Source organism: Artemia sp. Qi Xiang Cuo, chromosome 14 (genome assembly GCF_049724085.1).
Source record: "Artemia sp. Qi Xiang Cuo chromosome 14, ASM4972408v1, whole genome shotgun sequence".
NCBI classification, from domain to species: Eukaryota; Metazoa; Arthropoda; class Branchiopoda; order Anostraca; family Artemiidae; genus Artemia; species Artemia sp. Qi Xiang Cuo.
The window spans coordinates 16,990,883-17,012,631 of record NC_142807.1 but is presented as its reverse complement, the minus strand read 5'-3'; the positions used below and the strand labels follow the sequence as shown (position 1 = coordinate 17,012,631).

The 21,749-nt window shown below is 34.8% G+C and overlaps 1 protein-coding gene across 2 annotated transcripts; it reads right to left on the bottom strand.

Annotated features, from left to right (window-relative positions):
- Positions 1–1,044: 1,044 nt before the first annotated feature.
- LOC148944213 (UDP-D-glucose 4,6-dehydratase-like) lies at positions 1,045–21,036 on the bottom strand. Of its 2 annotated transcripts, none has more exons than XM_089100342.1 (3): positions 20,943–21,036; positions 10,212–11,367; positions 1,045–1,239 (listed from the first exon to the last, which is right to left on the bottom strand). In XM_089100342.1, the coding sequence occupies exons 2-3, from the start codon at positions 11,356–11,358 to the stop codon at positions 1,190–1,192; spliced, it is 1,197 nt and encodes a 398-aa protein (XP_088956468.1). In that variant the 5' UTR covers positions 11,359–11,367; positions 20,943–21,036; the 3' UTR covers positions 1,045–1,189. The 2 variants fall into 2 exon arrangements, with proteins under 2 accessions (XP_088956468.1, XP_088956469.1); XM_089100343.1 differs by having other exon boundaries at positions 10,212–11,339; positions 20,943–21,025.
- Between the last annotated feature and the right edge of the window lie 713 nt (positions 21,037–21,749).

The window sequence follows — 21,749 nt, the reverse complement described above, 5'->3', positions numbered from 1 at the left end:
AAGCTCTTATTGTGGAAAGATAGTTTGTTTATTAAAATGCTATTCTATTTTTAAAACAAATATACTAAATTATCCTTTAATTTCGAAACACCGGTAAAGAAAAGATAAACTTTAATGTAGAAAGTGTGGTTAAGGAGGCAGTCTCCCCACCCCCCTCTCAAACTTAAGCTAGTCCTGGATATGGTGCTATAAGCCAACAGAGATCAGTTAAAAAAAGAAGTTTTTAAAAAAAAGACGGACATTATAACTCAAAACGAGCAGAAATTGTTCTACAAATTGTCCGCTTATTTCTCCAATGTTTCAGACTTGCGATTATTCGCTGGCCATATTTTCCTTCCTAAAATACATTAAGTTAAGAGCAAGTAAAACTCTAACGAGCCGGAAGTTGGCAAGGGAGCCCCCTTCATCTAAAACACAATTTTCGCTCGTTTTAAATTTTGATGTTGGTCTTTACTTTCGTTTAAAAAAACAACTTTTTTTTTGTAATTTAGTGTACCAAAAGTAGGAACCTACTAAAATACCTTTTTTCAAATTTAAGATTACGCTTGCACGTTGCATGAATTTCTTTACTAATAAATGGCGTAATCATTACCAAAATTTACCTTTATACTCATGACCAAGGTCATATCAAGGAGGGGGGCGATTAGGAGGCTTGGACTCCCCCAAAACATTTATCCGCCTCGTAAAAACGTAAACAAAATGAATATAAACTAATGTTTGATGCGTTTTTTAAAGTTTTTTTTTTGTAAAACCCCTCCCCCAAAAAACTATTTTGTAAACCCCCCAACCCCAAAAAATCCTGGATATGGCCCTGCTCATGACCAATAGTAAAACTACAATTCAGCTTTCCCTTTCCCTGGAAAGTTGACAATTTTCTCCATACAGTACGTGCACAGGAGGATAGCAATAAATTAAATATATCTGCAATTTTTGATCTTGAGAATCAATCTCTTAAGACCTATCTTGTTTGTGATAGAACCCCTCCCTTCCTTTCAGCGAAAAATGATGTGTAATAAAATTCAATCACAATTACAAATAAATATCTTCGAAAAAAAACGAATGTTTATTAAACTATGACATTTTCCCGTTGCTAACTTAAATACTACCACTAAACCAGACCAAACTGGTACATCAGATGACATCACAGTTAACCTGAAGCAGAGAATCCTATGTAAATTCAGCATATTCATTATAATTCATTATGATGAGCAGGAGATTCTTGAGATTGGGATTCGACACCTAAAAAACTATATTATTAAAAAAAATATATATTACTAAAAATATCTGAAAAAAATATATTACTAAATTTAACGTACCAAGGACATCAAAATGAAAACAGAGGCGGTTTTTTAGGGGGGGGGGAGGACAGAGGGGACACTTGCCCCAAGCGCGGAAATTTTAGGTGAGCAAAATTTTAAGTGAATAATCTAATGTTTATAATCAAATTTTTGAAATTTCATTTTATTAAAATAACGTAGAGCGCACAATTGGCAGTAAGTGTAAGCAAATTGAGTCCGAAATTTCCATTTTTCCCATATCTTTTCCGAAATATTTAAGAAAAGTCAGACTTAAATAAATGAACAATCCTTTTAATAAATGAAAATTTTGTTATAATTTGACCTGAAAATTTTTGGAACACATGGGGGGGGGTCACTAATCAAGATTTTACCCCGGGCGCAATAGCCCAGAACCACAACTGGATGAAAACATTTTAGTCCCCTGGAACCGCAATTTTTTAATAGTTTTTTTTTTGGTTGATTTAAAATATGAATTTGTTTGAGCAGTAATGGATGATCGTCAGTGTTGCCACGGTGAATCGTGAAAATAAATAGGCAAAACTAATCAATTGAATTTGACAACGCTTTTCGTTCGTAAAAATTTAAACATTAACGCTGTGTTTATTCCAAAAGGCTACTCCATTTTCAAGCGAAAGCTACAACTTCTCGAGTTCTTTTAGGCCATTTTTTTTTTTTGCTGGTTTCATGTTTTTGCTTTTTTAAATTTGGTGCCTTTTGCTGCCAAAAATTACATAACTGCATGTAAAGGTTTTTTTTTTTTTTTATAAAAACTGAAGATATATACAATTGTTTAAGCTCCTACTCAACCGATTCAAACAATCAAATTTCATTTTTACTGTTTCGGTGCTTAGACTGCCCTTTCACTGTCTTGGAACTTTAAGCAATATATATATATATATATATATATATATATATATATATATATATATATATATATATATATATATATATATATATATATATATATATATATATATATATATATATATATATATATATATATATATATATATATATATATATATATACATATATATATATATATATATATATATATATATATATATATATATATATATATATATATATATATATATATATATATATATATTATATATATATATATATATATATATATATATATATATATATATATATATATATATATATATATAGTATATGAGTATACTAAAGAATTATAGAACAATTATTGGAAAATACACAAGAAAGTAAATAGCCACTTTTGGCTAGCAAGACTGGTGGAGTCTCCCAAGAACTGTAGCAAAATAGAGAAAGCTCTTCAAAAATACCGTATGGAACCTTAGGTGACGACATGGACGAAAAGTGAATGGAAGTGGAGAAAAAACCACTCCCATCCGATTACACATTAAACTGTACTTTTCACTTACATAAATAGGGAATAAAATAAAAATAAAAAACATTTGGGCTAAGTTACGTCTTATCTTACACCAACAGATTTAGAAGATTGATACCCATCCAGTTTTACTGATCACCAAATCTACTACTACTACTACTAACAACTCACGGAAGCACCAAGCCGCCTGAGACCAAAACAGCTACGCACGCTCCTCCTCCATTCCAATCTATTCAAAGCCTCCCTCTTTACACCCTCCCAGGAAGTTCCCATTTCCTTTAAATCTTTCTTTATTACATCCTCCCACCCCAACCGCGGACAACCTGCTTTCAGTTTTGCCCTACACGGTTGGCCAAAAAGGACAGTCTTTGGCAATCTGTCATCCATCATCCGCAGAAGATGCCCTAGCCATATCAATCGTTCTCTCATTATAGCCCTAGAAAGCAGGATTGAACCACACTCTTCGCAAAGCCTGCTGTTTGAAATTTGGTCAGTTAGCTGGGTCCCCAGAACGTTCCGTTGGCAATGTCTCTGAAAAACACAAAATAAAGCTTTATCCTCTAAACAGAGTATCCTAGCTTCAGGGTCATATTTGACCAGTGCCATCATTGTAGCTTCCGAAATTCTAATCTTGGTTTGCAAACTTATCTTCCTGTTCTTCCAAACTTTTCTTAACTTTGAGAAAACTCCCTGAGCCTTGGCTATTCTACTTTTAACATCTTCGCTACTCCCACCGTCTTTACTAATAATACTACCAAGGAAAGTGAAGCTGTCCACCGGATCAGTCCTTTCGTTACCCAACGTCACCTTTTCATCTTCACTTATTCCAAGCTTTAGTGACTAAGTCTTCTTAATATTTATTTCCAAGCCTATTCTAGCACTTTGAACTCGCAAAACCTTTTAAAGTCCAAACCTCTAAAAGATCACCAAATCAGCATGTTGGAAAGACAAAATCAGGTCCTTTCCTCGCTAGTGAGAAAAAAAGGGTAACATCTTAACATGTTTACGTCTACTATATCCTGGGGTTCACATACTTTTCTTTCTTTATTTAAAGTAAAATCTTCATATCCTTGGATATAGATTAAGCATAATATCTTTTTTAGCATTATTTTTTGCAACATCAGAAAAATTAAGCATCCAATACAGCCCTGATCTTCCACCCAGATAACTGGATTCTAGCCTGTGGAATGGATGGAATCTGATTTTGGAAACTGTCAAACTCATTTTCTTGGGGAGTCATTTAACAATTGAGCATTCATTTTTGCAGCAATCACTATTCAATAAAAATTAAGGCCTATTCACAATCATATTTAGCAAACACTAAAATTGTGAATTAGGTAAATCAAAGCCAATAAAAGGAAAAAAATACAAATATTTCAGTCAAGACCTGACCCTCAACTGTCCCTAGCATATAAATTAAGAAAAAATACAGATAAAAGCCCACAGAATAACTCAAAAAGAAAAACCTAAAAACCAAATCATAATTATATTTTTTCCTCAATGAAATACAGACGCCATTTCTTTAGTTACAGTGAAAAGGCAACTGAATACAAAACAATATTGAATGGCAGACCTTACTCTCATTGTTTCGCATTAGGATTTTTTTGAATGTTTATCTCTTTCCAGACATAAAACTATCAGAAATCCCATTAGATGGCAAAAAATATCAACACAAAAAATGGCTTTGGGAAAAACACAAAGGGTAAAAATTAATAGTAGCATTGCAAATGGGATTGACATAACTCTCTTCAATATCTCCATTAAGGGTGATTTTTTGTGGATACCGTATGCTTATTGATTTCAACTGCCTTCTTGAAGACTTAGGTGAGACCCTTAAAATGGGCAATAATGGAGGCGTTATCAAAGAAAATGAAGTGGCTTGGACTGTCATAGACATACTGAGCCGTGGTAGGCTCAAAACTCTGGGGCCTTAGGTGTAACCTTATAGCTTTGTCATTTGAAGATTTATGCTCCAATAATTTATCTCCAAGTTGTTGATGGGTCCTTTCAATACAGAAACAACCGCAAGAACAGGAGATCCTATAAACACCACTACAGAGAATGAAGCTGGTTTTATCCATACCATAATTGAAAAAACTCTTTCAACTATGTATTTTTTATAAATTCTTAAAGGAGATACATTTTGTTTTTTAAGTTATTCCAAGTTTGTCGCTCAGTTTTGGAGCATAGGGTAAAACAGTGAAGTCTTTTCTTATCTCCAACCAAAAACTAAGACCCCGTTATTTGACCGATATCACCTCAATTATTACCCCTATTAGCCTAAGGTCTCACGCGAGCTTCAGGGGAGGCAGTTGAAGTCAAGAAATATATAACAGTTTTGCGGAGGTCTCGACTTAAATATGTGATTTTTCTTGCTTTTTTAACAGGCTGTGATCTACCTTGTTTTCTTTTTTCTCCTGGAGAAAAAAGAAAACAAGGTAAAATACTTTTTTCTCCTGGAGAAAAAAGAAACTTGTTTCCTTTTTTCACCATTAGAAAATTACATGCTTTGTAATTTTGACGTCTTTGCTAAAGTTGTCTCAGAATATATTTATAGACTAGTTCCAGACATATTCACAATAAGTGTCAGCTAATATCCAGAGCCAGCTAGAACCAGAGCTAACCATTAAATTTATTTGAATATATTCAATATATATATATATGAATATATATATTGAATATATGGAGAGCTTTTGTATTTTGCTGTCTAAAAAAAGGTGGTGAGTTGACAGTGAAAATTCAGTGGCAGTTTCGATTTAAATTATAGAAAATTGAATTGATTGATATTGAATTACAACAACAGGAATATTTATAAGTCCACAACAAAAAACCCCGCAATCTTACTTGCCAGATAGATTTTCGAATTCAGGATCTAAATCATGGGCTCACGATCCCAATTATCGGTGGAAGAGGATTTTAAAATTACAGATAATCAGTAAAGCAGCATATTTTACAAGCCAAGTTTTAAGTAGAAAAGATCTCAGATAATTATCCTAAAATTATCCATTGTGAAGAAGAGAATATCACCACCAGCTATACCTCAATATTAGCTGAACCACATTGTAAATACACCTTAACAAAAGTCAATATTATTTTCTTAATTCATATAAGGGTAAGGGATTAAAAGAAACAAAAGAAAAGAATTTAATATAACAAAATAACCAAAAGTTCCCACTCAAATCCTCCAAAAAAAGACAAAATCCTTAATTTATGAATAAGGCTTATTTAAGGTTTCCTTAAAGGGCAAAAGGAACAAACCTAAAACCTAACAAAACCTAAGATGGCATAATAGTCTTCCTATCATACAGTTATAATTCATTTAAGCACTGAGGAAAATGGTAAGCTTCCTTACAAAATTTGAACATTAAGGAAAAGGGAAGAAATTTTTTAGAATGATTCTTTTAAAACAAAAAATAAAAACATAGCATAAAATTCGGAAGATTTACAAATTGCTAGGCTGAACCAGTTAAGGGTTTGTTTATTTTTAATTGCCTTACTCGAATTTTCAAGGATGATGGACGAAAATTGTCAAACAATTAAAATATTGAGTTTGTTATGCTTAATTCAATTTCAGAATATATGTGTAATCATTGGCAGCACGCTAACGCTGCCTAAGTTATGAACGACGTTGGCACAATGTGTTGTTTTTTTGGTTCTTCATACCTAGACACTTTGTATCGAAGGATTTGTCGTAGAAGCTTTGAGAAGGGCTCATTTGATTGGAAATAAGAGGGTCTAGTGCCCTTCTTAATAGTCAAAAGTGATTTGAGGGCAACTAGCCCTCCCCCGCCCACCATTCCCCCAAATACATCCAATCAAAATTTTGAGATAGCAATTTTGTTCAGCGTAGCAGATTTCCAGATATAAAATATGTTTTTGAGGAGGACACTCCCTAACCGCCTTCGGGGCAAGGGCTTCAAGTTTTACCCTAGGGGCACATAAGGTTTTTATAGAAGGCGTTGTCGTAAATACTTCAAAATAGGCTCATTCGGAGGGAAATTTAATGGCCATGTGCCGTTTTTAATAGTCGAAGGTAATTAGAGGGCAACTAGCCCCCCCCCCACGCCCATCATTCCCCCAAATACATCCAATCAAAATTTAGAGATAGCCATTTTGTTCAGCGTAGTAGATTTCCAGATAGAAAATATATTTTTGAGGAAGACACTCCCCCACAACCCCCAGGGCAAGGGTTTTAAGTTATGCCCTGGGGGCATATAAGGTTTTGATAGAAGGCGTTGTCGTAGAAACTTCAAAACAGGCTCATTCGATTGAAAATTCGAAGGGCTAGTGCCATTTTTTATAGTCGAAAGTAATTGGAGGGCAACTAGCCCCCCCTTACCCATGCCCCAAATTCCACCCAACACATCCAATCTAAATTTTGAGATAGCCATTTTGTTCTGAATGGTTGATTTCCAAATAGAAAATATGTTTTTGAGGAGGAGACTCCCCCACAACCCTTTGGGCAAGGGTTTTAAGTTATGCCCTGGGGAAATATTAGGTTTTTATAGAAGGGGTTGTCCTAGAAACTTCAAAAAAGGCTCATTCGATTGGAAATTTAAAGGGCTAGTACCCTTTATAATAGTCAAAGTGATTGGAGGGCAACTAGCCCCCCCCCCCCCACGCCCTTCATTCCCCCAAGCACATCTAATACAAATTTTGATAAAGACATTTTGTTCAGCGTAGTTGATTCCCGGATAGAAAACATATTTTTGAGGAGAACACTCTCCCACAACCGTCAGAGCAAGGATTATAATTTATTCCCTGGGGGCATATAAGGTTTTTATTGAAATCTTTGTCGTAGAAATTTGAAAAAGGGCTCATTCGATTTGAAATTCAAAGGGATAGTACCCTTTTTAATTGTCGAAAGTGATTTGAGGGCAACTAACCCCCGTCTCACGCCTACCTTTTCCCCAAACACATCTAATCAATATATATATATATATATATATATATATATATATATATATATATATATATATATATATATAGTATATTTATGTCTGGCAGATATTTGAAATGGGTTGAATTTCTTCAATAACAGCGATTCGATTAATTACTCTTTTCACTTTACACTTGCACCTCCATCTTGTTGAAGGTCAATTTGTCGTGGAGATAGGCTTCAAAAGCATTCATCTATCTTTTTTATGCAGATGAATATATACTCTAAACCTTCCCAAAATACTCTCAATACCTTTTCAATGCTATTTTTTTAATGAGTAAGCTTTTCTCCGTGACTGACGGAATATTGACACAAACAATAAACAATCTAGTGTCCCTAGGATCTTCTTAAAATTTCGAAATGTTCAACAGATTAGTTCAAGTCTGCGGATAGTGGCAAAAGCTAGATAAAGAGAGGATAAAAAAAAAATGGCTGTTTACGGAACTTCCGCTTAAGATTTCCGTAAATAGCAGTAGAAAATAAACGTCTTTTTATATTTCAAAGGGGGAAATGTTTGAACCTAGAAAAAGGTATATTAAAAAACATTCTCGAGAAGAAGAAGAATGGTGATGTAGACGCAACGCCATTTTTGCCGTATAAGTCGAATTTTTTCTTCAAAGTTTGTATATATTATTCTAATTAGTACTCCCGATTTTTCTCTCGTTAGCTTATTTTAGGAGTTTAACAATAAACCTAAAAAGCCGTTATTGTAATAATTCCAATGCGACTATCCCAAACTAATAAGACTACTTTAGTTATCATCAATTACACAATAATGCTAGTTCGGCTTAAGATCTTTCATTCTTCAACGTAGTTGAAAATTCTGAAAATTAGGTCATTGAGGATGACACCCCCCATCCCTCAGAGCAAGGGTTGTAAGTTATGCCCTGGGGCACATAAGGCTTTTATTAAAAGTGTTGTCGTAGAAACTTCAAAAGGGCTCATTCGATTGGAAATTGAAAGGGCTAGTACCTTTTTTAATAGTTGAAAGTGATTGGAGAGCAACTAATGCCCCTCTGACGTCCACCATTTCCCCAAACACATCCAATCAAAATTTTGAGATAGCCATTTTGTTTGTCGTAGTTGAAAGTTCTGGAAATTAAGTCTTTGAGGATGACAACCCCCTCAAAGCCCTCAGGGTAAGGGTTGTAATTTGTGCCCTGGGGGCATATAAGGTGTTTATAGAAAGGGTTGTTCTAGAAACTCAAAAAGGGCTCATTCGATTGGAAAATGAAAGGGCTAGTGCCCTTTTTAATAGTCGAAGGTGATTGGAAGGCTTGACGTTTTTTTTTAGTAAAGATCGATATGGGTACAATGTCTTATTATTTTTTTCCTTTTTTTTTGTTTAGACCAGGGCACTTCGTATTGAAGGAGTTGTCTTAGGAACTTCGAAAAGGGCTCATTCGACTGAAAACAGAAAGGCCTCATGCCTTTTTTAATGGTCGAAAGTGATTGGAGGGCAACTAGTATCCCTCCCGCAACCCCCCCCCATTTGCCCATTATGTTTAAAAACTAATTGTTGCCTTAAGATTAAATCAAAATGCACTGTGTTAATGCTAATTCCCAGTAAGGCATCTCAGCAGTATCCCAAGAATAACTGAGGGTATTATGTTTAAACTTTCAGGGCTACTTCTGCTCTTAAAACTTAACCAAATCAAAATAGCGTAAGCGTATCCAGGCTACCAAAGAAAGTAAACAGATTTTTTTTGCGAATGGTATCAAGTTTTCTATTTCAGGTCAACTAGAGGAGATATGAAACTAAATTAAACACCACTATCTGTGTCCAAATATTTAAAAGGGTATATGTTGTTAAAAATTGCTGAAAATTTTTCTCCAGCATAGAAATAGAATGCCAAACTATAAAGTCTTTAAAAAATGAAAAGATTTAAAGAATTGTTTTCTTTTTTCATTAAAAGACTATATCAATATAAAACGAACAGAAATTAATTAAAAAAACTTTTTCCACAAAATTATTTTTTCGAAGAAAAGTAAAGAACCCCATTAAACCAAAAATGAGCAAAATCAAATCAAATAATCTACCAAGCGTGAAACAACCACAAATCAGCATCGATAAATATATGAAACCCAAAACGAGTAGAAATTAACATGAGTAGGGCTCAAACCCCTATGCTATCCCAAGGCCAGAATATATTTTACACTTTACTAGAAAAAAAAAAAATGGAATGTTTATTGTCAGTTTAGTATAAATCTAATTACATTTTTGTCAAAATTTTACCTTCATTTGATTTGCTTATGCTATAAAAATAAAAACATTTATATTTATTCAGTAAAGCGCAAATTGTGTTCTGGCCTTGGGAAGGCATAAGGGTTTTGAGCCCTGCTCATGCTGATTTTTGCTCGTTTTGAGTTTGACTCAGTTATTTATTGCATTTTCTGTTCGTTGTGTGTTTCATTTTTATTGACGGTGATTTGTGGTAGTTTTACGATTGGTAGATTATTTGATTTGATTTTGCTCATTTTTGGTTTAATGGAGTTCTTTACTTTTCTTTGAAAAACTTATTTTGTGGAATTAGTCTTTTTTTTTAATTAATCCTAAAAAAAAGTCACGATAAACAAAACATAAACTAAATATCCTTACCACTGGAGGCAATTCGGTTTACCAGCTTTGAAAACTTGTCCCTCTTAGATCTGGGAACGACATGCTCCAACAAATTATCGACAACATCTTTCAATTCAGAAGGATACTTCGATGCAGCTCCAGAATAAAATTGTACAACTTCCCTTAGAGCTTGCTTCCAGTTTGTTGGCACAAAGCCAATCATATCTTTAGCCTTTGTAATATCCACCATGCCTCGGCTTACTGAAGGGAATAATGTAAACGCATTTTCGTCAGCATTCAAGTCATAATCAATATTCTGTCCCACTTCACTTGCTAATTCATCCAGCAGTTCTTTTAAAGTAAAACCCTCCTCAAAACCAATATTATAAGACTGATTTAATATCTCAGGCTTTGTCTGACTCAAATCTGTCACATTCAAAATAGCACTTGCAACATCTTTGGAATAAACATAACTTGTTTTCAATATCTGATTGCTTGTTGGAATGGGAATAGACATAGGGAATTCTTTAAATAGCTGCATCCATAGCTGATATGTCCACCATCTATGGGTTGTGTCCCGAGGTCCAATGACATCTGGCAGTCTTAGAATCAAATATGGTACATTAGATGCTTCAAGGACTTCCTCTCCAGACAATTTATCATCTCCATAAGAGTCTCTTCGAGCAAGCATTCGACGCTTATCCATGTCTTTTGGTCTTACTGAATCTGTTTCTTTTGATAGCCCACTTGCTGTATTATAGCCTTCACAAACTTCATATACAGAATCAGAACTAATATAAATATATAGATTTACTTTCCCTTTCAATAATTCTAAAGCATCAGATATTGCTTTAGGTCTGTAAGCACTAAAATCAACCACAACATCAATATCTGCAATACTATCCATTAGCTTTATAAACTTTTCACATTTTAACAGATTATTTTCATTTCTGTCCTTAAACCGATCACACTTTATGTGAACCACTTCTTTTCGTTGCATAATTCTTAAATTTGAATCGTAGTACCAGTTGCCACGGTTGACAACAATAACTTTATCAAACTGCGTTAGTAAGGACAAAACGGTTTCAGAACCCATAAATCCATTTCCGCCAAAGACAATTGCAGTCTTTTCCTGAGCCATAGTGGATTCCAGTACAAGTATTAGGACTGCAAGTAGATGGATCATTATGAATAACTGAAAAAGGGTGGAATTCAGTTCATATCTCAACAAAAATTTAATAGTCGAAAGTGATTGGAGGGCCTCCAGCCCCCTCCCCCCCCTACGTTCATAATTTCCCTTTACACATCCACTTAAAATTTTGAGATAGACATTTTGTACAGCGTAGTTGAAAGTTCCAGAAATTGTGATTTTGAGGATGACCATCCTCGACCCCACCACACCCCTCAGGACATGGGTTGTATGTTATGCCCTGGGGGCATATAAGGCTTTGATAGAGTGGGTGGTCTTATAAACTTCGGAGGTGGCTCATTGGATTGGTAATCAGAAGTTCTAGTTCCCTTTTTAAGAGTCAAAGTGATCAAAGGGCAGCTACCCCCCCCCCTCCCATACACACACACACGTTGTATGGTCCCAAAATGCACCCAATGGAAATTTAAGATAGCAATTTTATTCAAAATAGTCTAAAGACCATATAACAGGGTTTTTGGGGTTGAAACAAACCCCCAGAGCTAGAGGGCAAGAGTTGTAAGTAATGCTCTGGGGGCATTTAAGGTTTTTATGGAAGGGATAGTTGTATAGACTTTGGAGGAGTCTCATTTGGTTGAAAATTGGAAGTCATAGTTCCCTTTTAAGAGTCAAAAGAGGACAACTAGACCCCCCCTACTATCCCTCTTTCGCCAAACGCATCTGATTGAAATTGTGAGAAATCCCTTTTGTTCAAAATAGTCCAAGGAACAAATAGCAATGATTTTAGGGTGGGCACAACCCCCCAGAGCCCCAGGACAATGGTTGTAAGCCATAGCCTGGGGGCATGTAAGTTTTTATGACATGGCTGATCATATAAACTTCAGCTGGTGCTCATTTGATTTGAAATCAGAAGTTATAGTACCCTAATTAACAGTCAAAAGTGATTTGAGAGCAACCACCCCCCTCCATGCCCATCATTTCCCTCAACACATCCAATCAAAATTTTTAGATAGCAATTTTGTTCAGCGAAGTTGAAGGGTCCGGAAATTATGTCTTTGAGGATGAGAACCACCCCACAGCCCCCAGGGCAAGGGTTGTAAGTTATGAACCGGGGGCATATAAGGTTTTATAGAAAGGGTGGTTGTATTACTTCAGAGGGGTCTCATTGGAAAGTTAATCAGAAGTTTGAGTGCCGTTTTTAAGAGTCAAAGTGATCAAAGGGAGGCACACCCCCCCCTCCACCTCGTCGTGTTTTCCTGAAATGCAGACAATAGAAATTTCGAGATAGCCATTTTATTCAAAATAGTCCAAAGATCCTATAACAAGGCTTTAGGGGTTGTTACAAACTACCAGAGCCTGGGGGCAAGTGTTGTAAGTTATGGCCCGGGGGTATTTAATGTTTTTATGGGAGGGATGGTTTTTATAAACTTTAGAGATGGCTCATTTGTTTGAAAATTGGATGTCTTAGTTCCCCTTTAAGAGTCAAAAGTGATGGAGGTCAACTAGAGTGCAAATTATGTTCTGGCTTTAGGAAGGCATAGGGGTTGGGAGCTCTAATCATGTTAATTTCTGCTCATTTCGAGTTTGACTCGGTTACTTATTGTAACTTCTGTTTGTTTTTGGGTTTCATTTATTTATTGATGCTGATGGTAGTTTAACGCTTAGTAGATAAATTGATTCTATTTTTGTTCATTTTTGTCGGAATTTTTTTTTTAATTAATTATTCCAAACGGTCACACAAAAATTAGACCCTTAAAGGGAGATGGGGTGGATCAAAAGATTCAATTTTTTTTTACAAAAAACAAACAAAGAACTAAACAGACAACAAAGAGGATAGACATCAAAATGTGCCATAAATTGGTATAAAAATTAAGTTGTTTCTACCATTTGACTTTTATTGGTTTTCTTTTTTACAATTTTTAGATAGTAAAAAGATTCTATTCACTTCTTAAGAGCTGTAGCTCATATTGTTAATTTTGCATAGTTATGCCATATTGTTTGAAAGTTTTGCCATACTGTTGTTACTTTTACCATATTGTTGGCAAGGATTTGATTGTAATTCTTTACAGTTTTTTGAAAATTTTTGAGCTCACTGAAACTCCCAGAGCAAAAATTGATGTTGCATCTCCTACCTTTGGAGTTATAGGGTAACTTTGTTGCATAAAAACAGTTTGTTAGGTTATATTTAATTTGAATATTTTGAACAGGTATATAGTACTTTCTTTGTATCTATTTTTTGCCATCTCTGTTAATAAAAAGAAAAAAAAAAACTATAAAAGCTGCAAATGCTGCTTTGATATAAGGAAAATCATTTGATTACAAAGCTACAAATTTAAAATTAATCATAGATTGGTATATTATATGAAAGTGAAGGAATTCGTACGAGTCCTTTAGGGGAATTGCTAGAAATTTGGGCATCCTCCTCTAAAAGTTCCAATAAATTTAGCAGCCCTCTTCTCACCACTATATTTAGCGACTACATTACCACTAGATCCATAGATTTTATTCATGACCTGTTGCAAATGTTTCTCTATTGATTCCTTGGAATCATTTTGTTTGCTATTTCTACCCATTTCCTTTAGTAGCCTAGTATTGCAGAACTGAACAAGAGAAAAAAAACATCAAAAATGACTAAAATTATTTGCCTGATGTCCATTCATAGTCCACCAGGAATGGACTAGGAAAGGAGTGTATCATTTTGTCATAAAATTAGATGACATATCTCACACTTACCCCAAAACATAGGCTTGTTTACTTTTTCTCCCACTCCCACCTCCTCTCCCTCCTATGCTCTGCCCTTACACCTACACTTACAAACCAACAATTAAAAACTCTCAAAACATCAAAAACTTGTAATTCAAACAGTTAATACTTAACAGATTTAATTTTGCAGTGTTCCAAAGCTAAACATTAAAGTACAACATTTGCCAACCCATGTTGCAAGTTGCAAAGATTTTTAAAACCTTCCTGGGAATTATTGATCCCCTGATCTTGTTTTGGGGGTGTGTTTACTTCATAGGAGACAGGTTACACCAGCAGCTGCTGACACAGTGTCCATATCCTTTAATCCAAAGACTATCTGACACAAGCGTATGCCTATACCCTTTATATAAAACTGAAGACACATTATTCAACTGGCTACAGAAACTTCCATGATTATTTTGTGTTTCCAAGATCAAAAAGAGACCTGTTTCAATGAAAAGTTCAGATTTAAAATTAACTAGATTCTTGTTCATTGTTTCTGGAATCCTGTTAGTGTCCCTCAATATCATGACTGAAGAACTCACTGAAGAAGAAGAGGAACTCGATTCTGATGGAAATAGTTGAAGCCCGCCTGCTGTTAAATAGAAGAAGAAGAAGTTGAATTTACCATGACCACTTGGCATAAATGTTCATTACAACATATATTAAGTTTTACAGTAAAAATTACTTTGAGATACCCACAAGGTAAAAATGAAGTAAAAGGTGTTTGGAACACAAATAATCTAATTTAGGGAATGTCATATAGACTTATTGGCCTTTGTAATGATGATATTGTAATTGAACAGTTCTTCCTCACTATCATGACTAGAAGTGTCCTGAGTCTCTTTTCACTAGGAGGCAAACTTTGTAGATTTTCTAGAATTGCTACCTAATTTTTACCGAATTAAAAAAAGAAGATTAACTTTATGTATACTTTAATATGTAGAGATTGCATTATATGCATAAGATCATAATTAGAGAGAAATTTGCCTAGTTTTCATTTCTTTCCACTTTTGAGCTATCTGAGACAAGTCAAACTGGTCCAAAAAATCAAAATCAAATAAAAAAATCCAAACAACTGGGAAAAAAATCCGTAACTAGGATTTTTGTTTTCCGCGGGGGGAGGGGGGTATTTTCCGCAAGGGGGTATTTTTTCGCGGGGGGGTATTTTCTGGGGGACGGGGAGGAAAAAACACCAGCCACTGATGGATCATTGACAGTAGCTTTATCTTTCAATGATGCACTGATGATTTAATAAATTGTAACGTACTTGGACAAGAGTATTCTCCAAATTGATTACTAAAATCGTAGTTATAAATATTTTTAACCTGATATTGACGAACGCCGAACGTAAAAAGTAGTGCAAAGTAAATTGATTTTAGGTGGAACTAGTGCAATATAACTGTCAAATCCACCGAAATTGGTAATGTATGGAAGCGAAATGAACTTGTCAAATTACCAAATTTCCAAATGAGTGGAACTACTACAATACAACTACCAAATTCACCAAATTTAATAACAATTGGGAACCAAATGAATACGTTAAATCACAAAATTTTCAATTAAGTGGAACTAGTGGGATAAAACTACGAAATCCACATAAATTGGGTAGCAAATGAAAATCAAATATATACATTAAATCATGCTATATGGAAATAGACGGAAAAGAAATATCAGAAATGGGTATCATGGCTTTGCCACAATGCCTGTTTCTGCCAAAATTTTTGCCTTTGGCGAAAATTTTATCAAATGCCAAGAAAGTGGGGGCGGGGCAGTGCACCCCTACCCCCCCCCCCTGATCATGACTCACAAGATGTTTTTTTTTAATCTTTGATTCTAGTGGCCAAAGATGAATTCTCCATTTCAAACCTAATAACTAATCTTCACTCTAAGGAAAAATGAGCTTTCTCCTCATTATGGGTCTAATCCCCAAGCTGCATTGATTGCACCTATGTATGGTTGTAAAAGTGAGAGATACTCTCTTAGGGTTTGGCACATAGTCTTTCTCCTATGGTACAAACTTTATCAATGAAAACCAAAACCTTTAAAAAAAGAGATTTGGATAACAATGTAACATCAAAAGAATTGGTTTTTCCTGCTAGTTCCTAACATGTAAAATTAAGTAATTTTAAGTATCTCAAATTAATTTTACCAGTTATTGACAAAAATCACACTGCTGTTTTAAATTGTTTCATAATTCTGGATTAGAGCCTTCAAGCTTGCATCCACAAAGTTATAAACTTTGTGTTTTTCATTGTCAACACAATAGTCATGACTTCCAACAGATTGATGACTATCCGATCTATTATCTTTTTGATGGTCCAGCAGATAATCATAGAAAGTTTGGGAAGGGATCTTTCAATTCCAAATTTTGAGCAGTAGTACCATTTTCAAAACCAAAATCAATCAGAGGGCAATTAGCCCTCCTGTCTCACTGCTTTTCACCCTGAGTCCTTAGTCATCTATGGTATTAGATAAATATGTTTACAACCATTTAACTCACAATACCTGGAAGGTCTAAAAAAATGTGTCCAGGGGATAAATAATATTGACAGCTCTAAGGGCAGGGGTTCAAGAATTGGTTTATCCTCCACAGATATCCTTTAGCAGGGAAGGTTGGAAATTTTGACCTTTTAAAACCAGAACAATGAAATAAACTTAAAACTATGAATAGCAGCTGAGGGCCCCTCACCTCCCTGCAACAACAGATTTTAAGCAGAAAGGCAGTCTTGGTGCACCTTTTTTTAGACTAGAATTATTCAGAGATTTTCAATTTCTAATATTGGAGGGCAAAAAACAGCCCTTCAATCTTTGTTGAAAAATAATGTAGGTTATTGCTTTTTGCCAAAATGAAATAAGTCCAAATGTCAGAACTTTGCAGCTTGCTACAGACTAACACAGTGCAAAAAGAAGGTAAGTGCTCACTTCACATAGTAAACAGGCTAAATCTAAGCTGTAGATTTTTGATGATGCAATACAAAACAAACCAAGTTCTGGCTCAGCATAAAAATGAACTAAGACCTAGCTGCACTTAGTCCTCCCTCCCTGCCAACTTTTTGGCAGAAAAATCAATGTGTGGCCTCTTGTTCTAAATGTTCCAATTCTTTTGATCAGAGCCAAGAAATATGCTTGTGGCTTCAGAGTTTTAAATAGTAAGGGATTCCCCAGACCAAAGAAACTTGAACCCTGGTAGCCGTTGAATTCAAAGGGAAGATCTTTTTGGATGTAGGTACCAGACCTGGGTACTTTTGTGCTGAATGTAGGCATGGCTTGGAATTGGTATGTGCCTCAATAAAATATACAAGCTCTAATCTGTTGGCATAAGGTGTTTACTTCTTAAGTTTCAAGCATAATTGACCAATTTTGTACAAATGTCTGAGAATAAGCTAAATTATGACTAAAGTAAAAACCAACAAAGCCTGATTGTGTCAAAAACAAGAATAATCCAAAATGTAGCTGCAGACTAGACTAGTGCACAAATAAGCAAGGCCAAGTTGCAGCATATAGCAGTTTCCCTTCAGATTGATTAGTAACTTAGACAACACTATCTAAAGAGAAAGGGAATGTTTCTGAAAATCTATTTTACCCTAGCAAGATTACAGATTACAAGATTATAGTTACTACTAAATCCTTGGATCAGAGAGTTATTCATAATATTATTATTTATTCAACTGTTAAATTTAGAAAATTCAGTGGTGTTTCCATGTCTACTTTCTATTAAATAAATGCTACTTTTACTAGAAACCAGCCTAACAACAGGATTGTATATTTATTTACAACATCAGTAATTCTTCAATTGTTAGGATTTGAGAATTTAGTTGTATTCCCAAGTCTACTTTCCATTAAACTGATGCTACTTTTATTAAGAATTGATCTTACAGTAGAAGTGGGTACAGATGTCAAAGTATTCAATTTTAGTTAATAGAAAGGACTGTGTGTATTGTGTATCCTTCTCTCAGATCATATTCCTTGTGAAGGTGATTCCCATGATTTGAGCCAGATTCTAAGTCAAATTCAAATTCTTGTTCAAAACTAGGATCCAACTTTTCTATTGTATTTCAGACATTGCAATTAGGGAAAGAGTAGAGGTACTAGGTTTAAAACACCTTTCTGGACCATTATTTGGGCTCCAGATTTATTATTTGAAAATCATATCCACTTACATTTTGAAGCTTGTTCATGGTTAGAAGCTACTTTCAGACCTTACAATATAATAATGCATATACAATAGGGATAATGTATCAGGTTGAAAACACTTTTTTATCTCCTTAAAAAGTTTTATAGGAGATTTTTTTTATAGGTAAAAAAAGGAAAAAAATACGCATATCATAAACAAAAGTTTAAACTGTTGTTATATAGCTCCCCTTATTAGTTACTGTGCAACCATACGACACTGTACATATACTTATAGGACTTCCAATTGAACCAATTCAGTTGCAGACCACCTAAAAATAATTGTCCATAATATGTGTTCACAACGCATAAACTGCCTACTTGTTTGGTGATGAATGTACCACCAGACGGGGATATCACTTCTGAGCAGGAGCAAATCTACAGCATTTTCAGTGGGGGGGGGGGCAAGAGGGGTTAATATCTGAATATTGAAGGAGCATGGTCTATTTAATAGATTTTTCTCCACATTATTGGAGGGGCAAATGCCCCACCTTGCCCCTCCCAAATGACGCCCCTGCTTCTGAGACTGGAAGTCCTTGTAATATAGCTTTTCAACAGTTCTAAATGCATCAACTGTTTCAGATTTTGGCTCGATACCATTTTTATTCTATTCTATTCACATCTGTTACTTTGCGGCATAAAAGGCCAGAGCTTTACTCACTAGAGCCTTAGAGCTTTACTCACTACCTCAACATTTTTTTCATGTTCATCAAGTCAGTGTCCTAGGTGGGAGAAATGTGTGGAGTTGTGCACTTGAAACAAAATTGATGGATCTTGATTTTGGTTGCAGACCAATTACTAAAGGTTTCATTCATGTAGCTTAAATAATTTTGAAGTTAGCAAAGAACTATTAAACAAGAACATTAGCAGGTATTTTTGCTGTGATGTCATTTTTTAGGGTTTTCATATTCATTTTAAAAAATTCTGCAAATTTGTTTTGCAGAATTTTACTAAGTAATTTTACCATTCTTGATTCAGCTGCAAATGGAAATTTCTTCTAACAAGACATAATTTTTTTTAAATATGTTTTTAAACTTTTGGCAACTAAGCTAATTAACATTTGGGGCCTATCAAGGGCCCATAATGGAATTTTCCCCAGAAATAATTATTGAACAGTGAAAGAGCAAAAGAAAAGGCACCAAGTTATTTATTCATTTTTAGGGTAAGGTTTATATTAATGGACTATTCAGGTAGCAATCCACTTACCAATTGCAATTCTGACTTATATTATTGCAATTGCAATTCTGACTTACCAATTGCAATTCTGACTTGCAATTCTGACTTATAGTCAGAATTGCATCCTGAATCCAAATTTAGGTAAAATTCTACTTTAGCTACTTTTGACTATCTTGGAAAGAGGCTAGGAAAATGAAACTTTCAGGAATGGATCTAAAGGCTAAAGTATGGGTAAATATTTACCAAATCATGTTATTGACTTAAAAAAAAAGTGTATATACAACTCAATGCTTTTTTTTATGCTCTTTCCAAATATAATAATCATTTTTGTCAGAAATGAATTTTACCCCCACCACTATATATACTAATTCAGGGTATATACTTGCACATTCGGGGGGTGGGGGTAAAGTTTAAACTTACCTCCTATTTACATCAGAAATAAAATATGCCCCGACCCCCCTAATGTGCAAATATATACCCTGAATTTGTATATAGGCTAGGGGTGGGGGTAAAATACATTTTTGACAAAAATAATTTTTACATTTGGAAAGAGCATAAAAATGGCATCAAATGGTATATTCACTTTGTTCATAAGTCAATAATATGATCTGGTAGATATTTACCAAAGAATGTCATGGGAAGGTATTTTGAAGTACCCACCTCTACTCCTTCACCTGCTAGAGGGTCCTGCAATTTGTCTACATGACATGACATGAACTACTACAATAGAACCTATTGAAATTTTGACAAAACAGCATTTTACCTTAATTTTCAGTTATCAGTTTCTTTTCCTCTGGCTTTAGTTCTGAAAATACAATTCCTGTTATTTGAGTAGAATTTTTTTTTCAAAATTTAGGAAATGGATTGGTATATCTTTAAAACCTTATAGCCTAAATTGGGATTGAGTAAAGTTGTGAAGCTGAAAACAAGTTTGTTGTCCTTCAGTTAAGCAGAAGATCTATTTTGCAAGGTTTCTCCTTTATAACACACAGATTTTTAAAGGTCATCACAGGTCAGGACCCTCTAGAGGGAGAAAGAGTGAAGGTAGGTACTTCAAAATACCTTCCCAGGACCCATGTTTTAGCCTGTAGAGCTATCCCTGATAGTTTCATTTTCCTAACCTAACCCCTTTTAAGATAGCCAAAAGTAAAATTTTACTGGAATATATCCTGAACTGGTATACACAGGGGTGGAGGTAAAGATCCTTTCTGATGCAAATGCATCTTAAATTTGGATTCAGGATGTAATTCTGACTATAGTTTATTTCTTAGCTACCTGAGTAATTCTTATTCTTAGAAATAACTTTATTTCTTAACTACCAGAATAGTCCATTAATATAAACCTTATTCTAGCTTTTATTCTAGCTAAATTGTGTTGTAAATTTCAGATTTATCCCTGGGACCACATCCAATGACTGTAGAGGGGTTAGGACAGCTCAGATGCAATTGCAGCCGTTAGCCTATAACAGATCAAAAGAAAGCCAAATAGTATATTTATCTTTCAGCTAGGCTATCAAATAAATTTCAAAATACCTATGAGGGTCTATCCAGAGTTTAGGAAAGGGACTGGGCGAAATTGTGAGGTGAGTAGCCTGGTTCCTATTGGCATATATTTGTCCGTGTTCTAGAGATTTAAATTATTTGCTAATCAAAACGCTACCTTTTTCTTAAAAACGCTACCTAATATTACGTACTACTATTTCTAACAACTAACCGCAGCACCAAGCCACCTGAGGCCAACACAGCTACGCACGCTCCTCCTCCGTCCAAATCTATTCAAAGCCTCTCTTTTTACACCCTTCCACGAAGTACCAATTTCCTTTAAGTCTTTCCATACGACGTCCTCCCACCCCAGACGAGGACGACCTGCTTTCCGTTTAGCCCTAGACGGTTGGTCGAAAAGAACAATCTGCCATCCTTCATCCGCACAACATACCCTAGCCATCTCAACCTTTCTTTTATTATAGCCCTACAGAGCGGTATTGAACCACATTTTTCGTACAGCCTATTGTTTGAAATACGGTCAGTCATTCGGGTACCCAGAACAATTCTTAAGCAAAATCTCTGGAGTACATCTAGCAAATCTTCATCCGCTTTTCGAAGCGCCCAGGCTTCAGAGCCATTTTTGACTACTGTCGTCACTATAGTTTTTAATATTCTTCTTCTTCTTCTTCTTCAATTATAGGCTTCGGATGAATCCATTTAACCTTTTTCGTATTGTCTGATTATGTCAGGGGTGTCCTGGGAAATCAAATATAGAGATTAGACTATTATTATTCAATAATAGGCTTTATACATCATTGATAAAACCACCTATATTTAGGCAGTTAAAGACAGCTT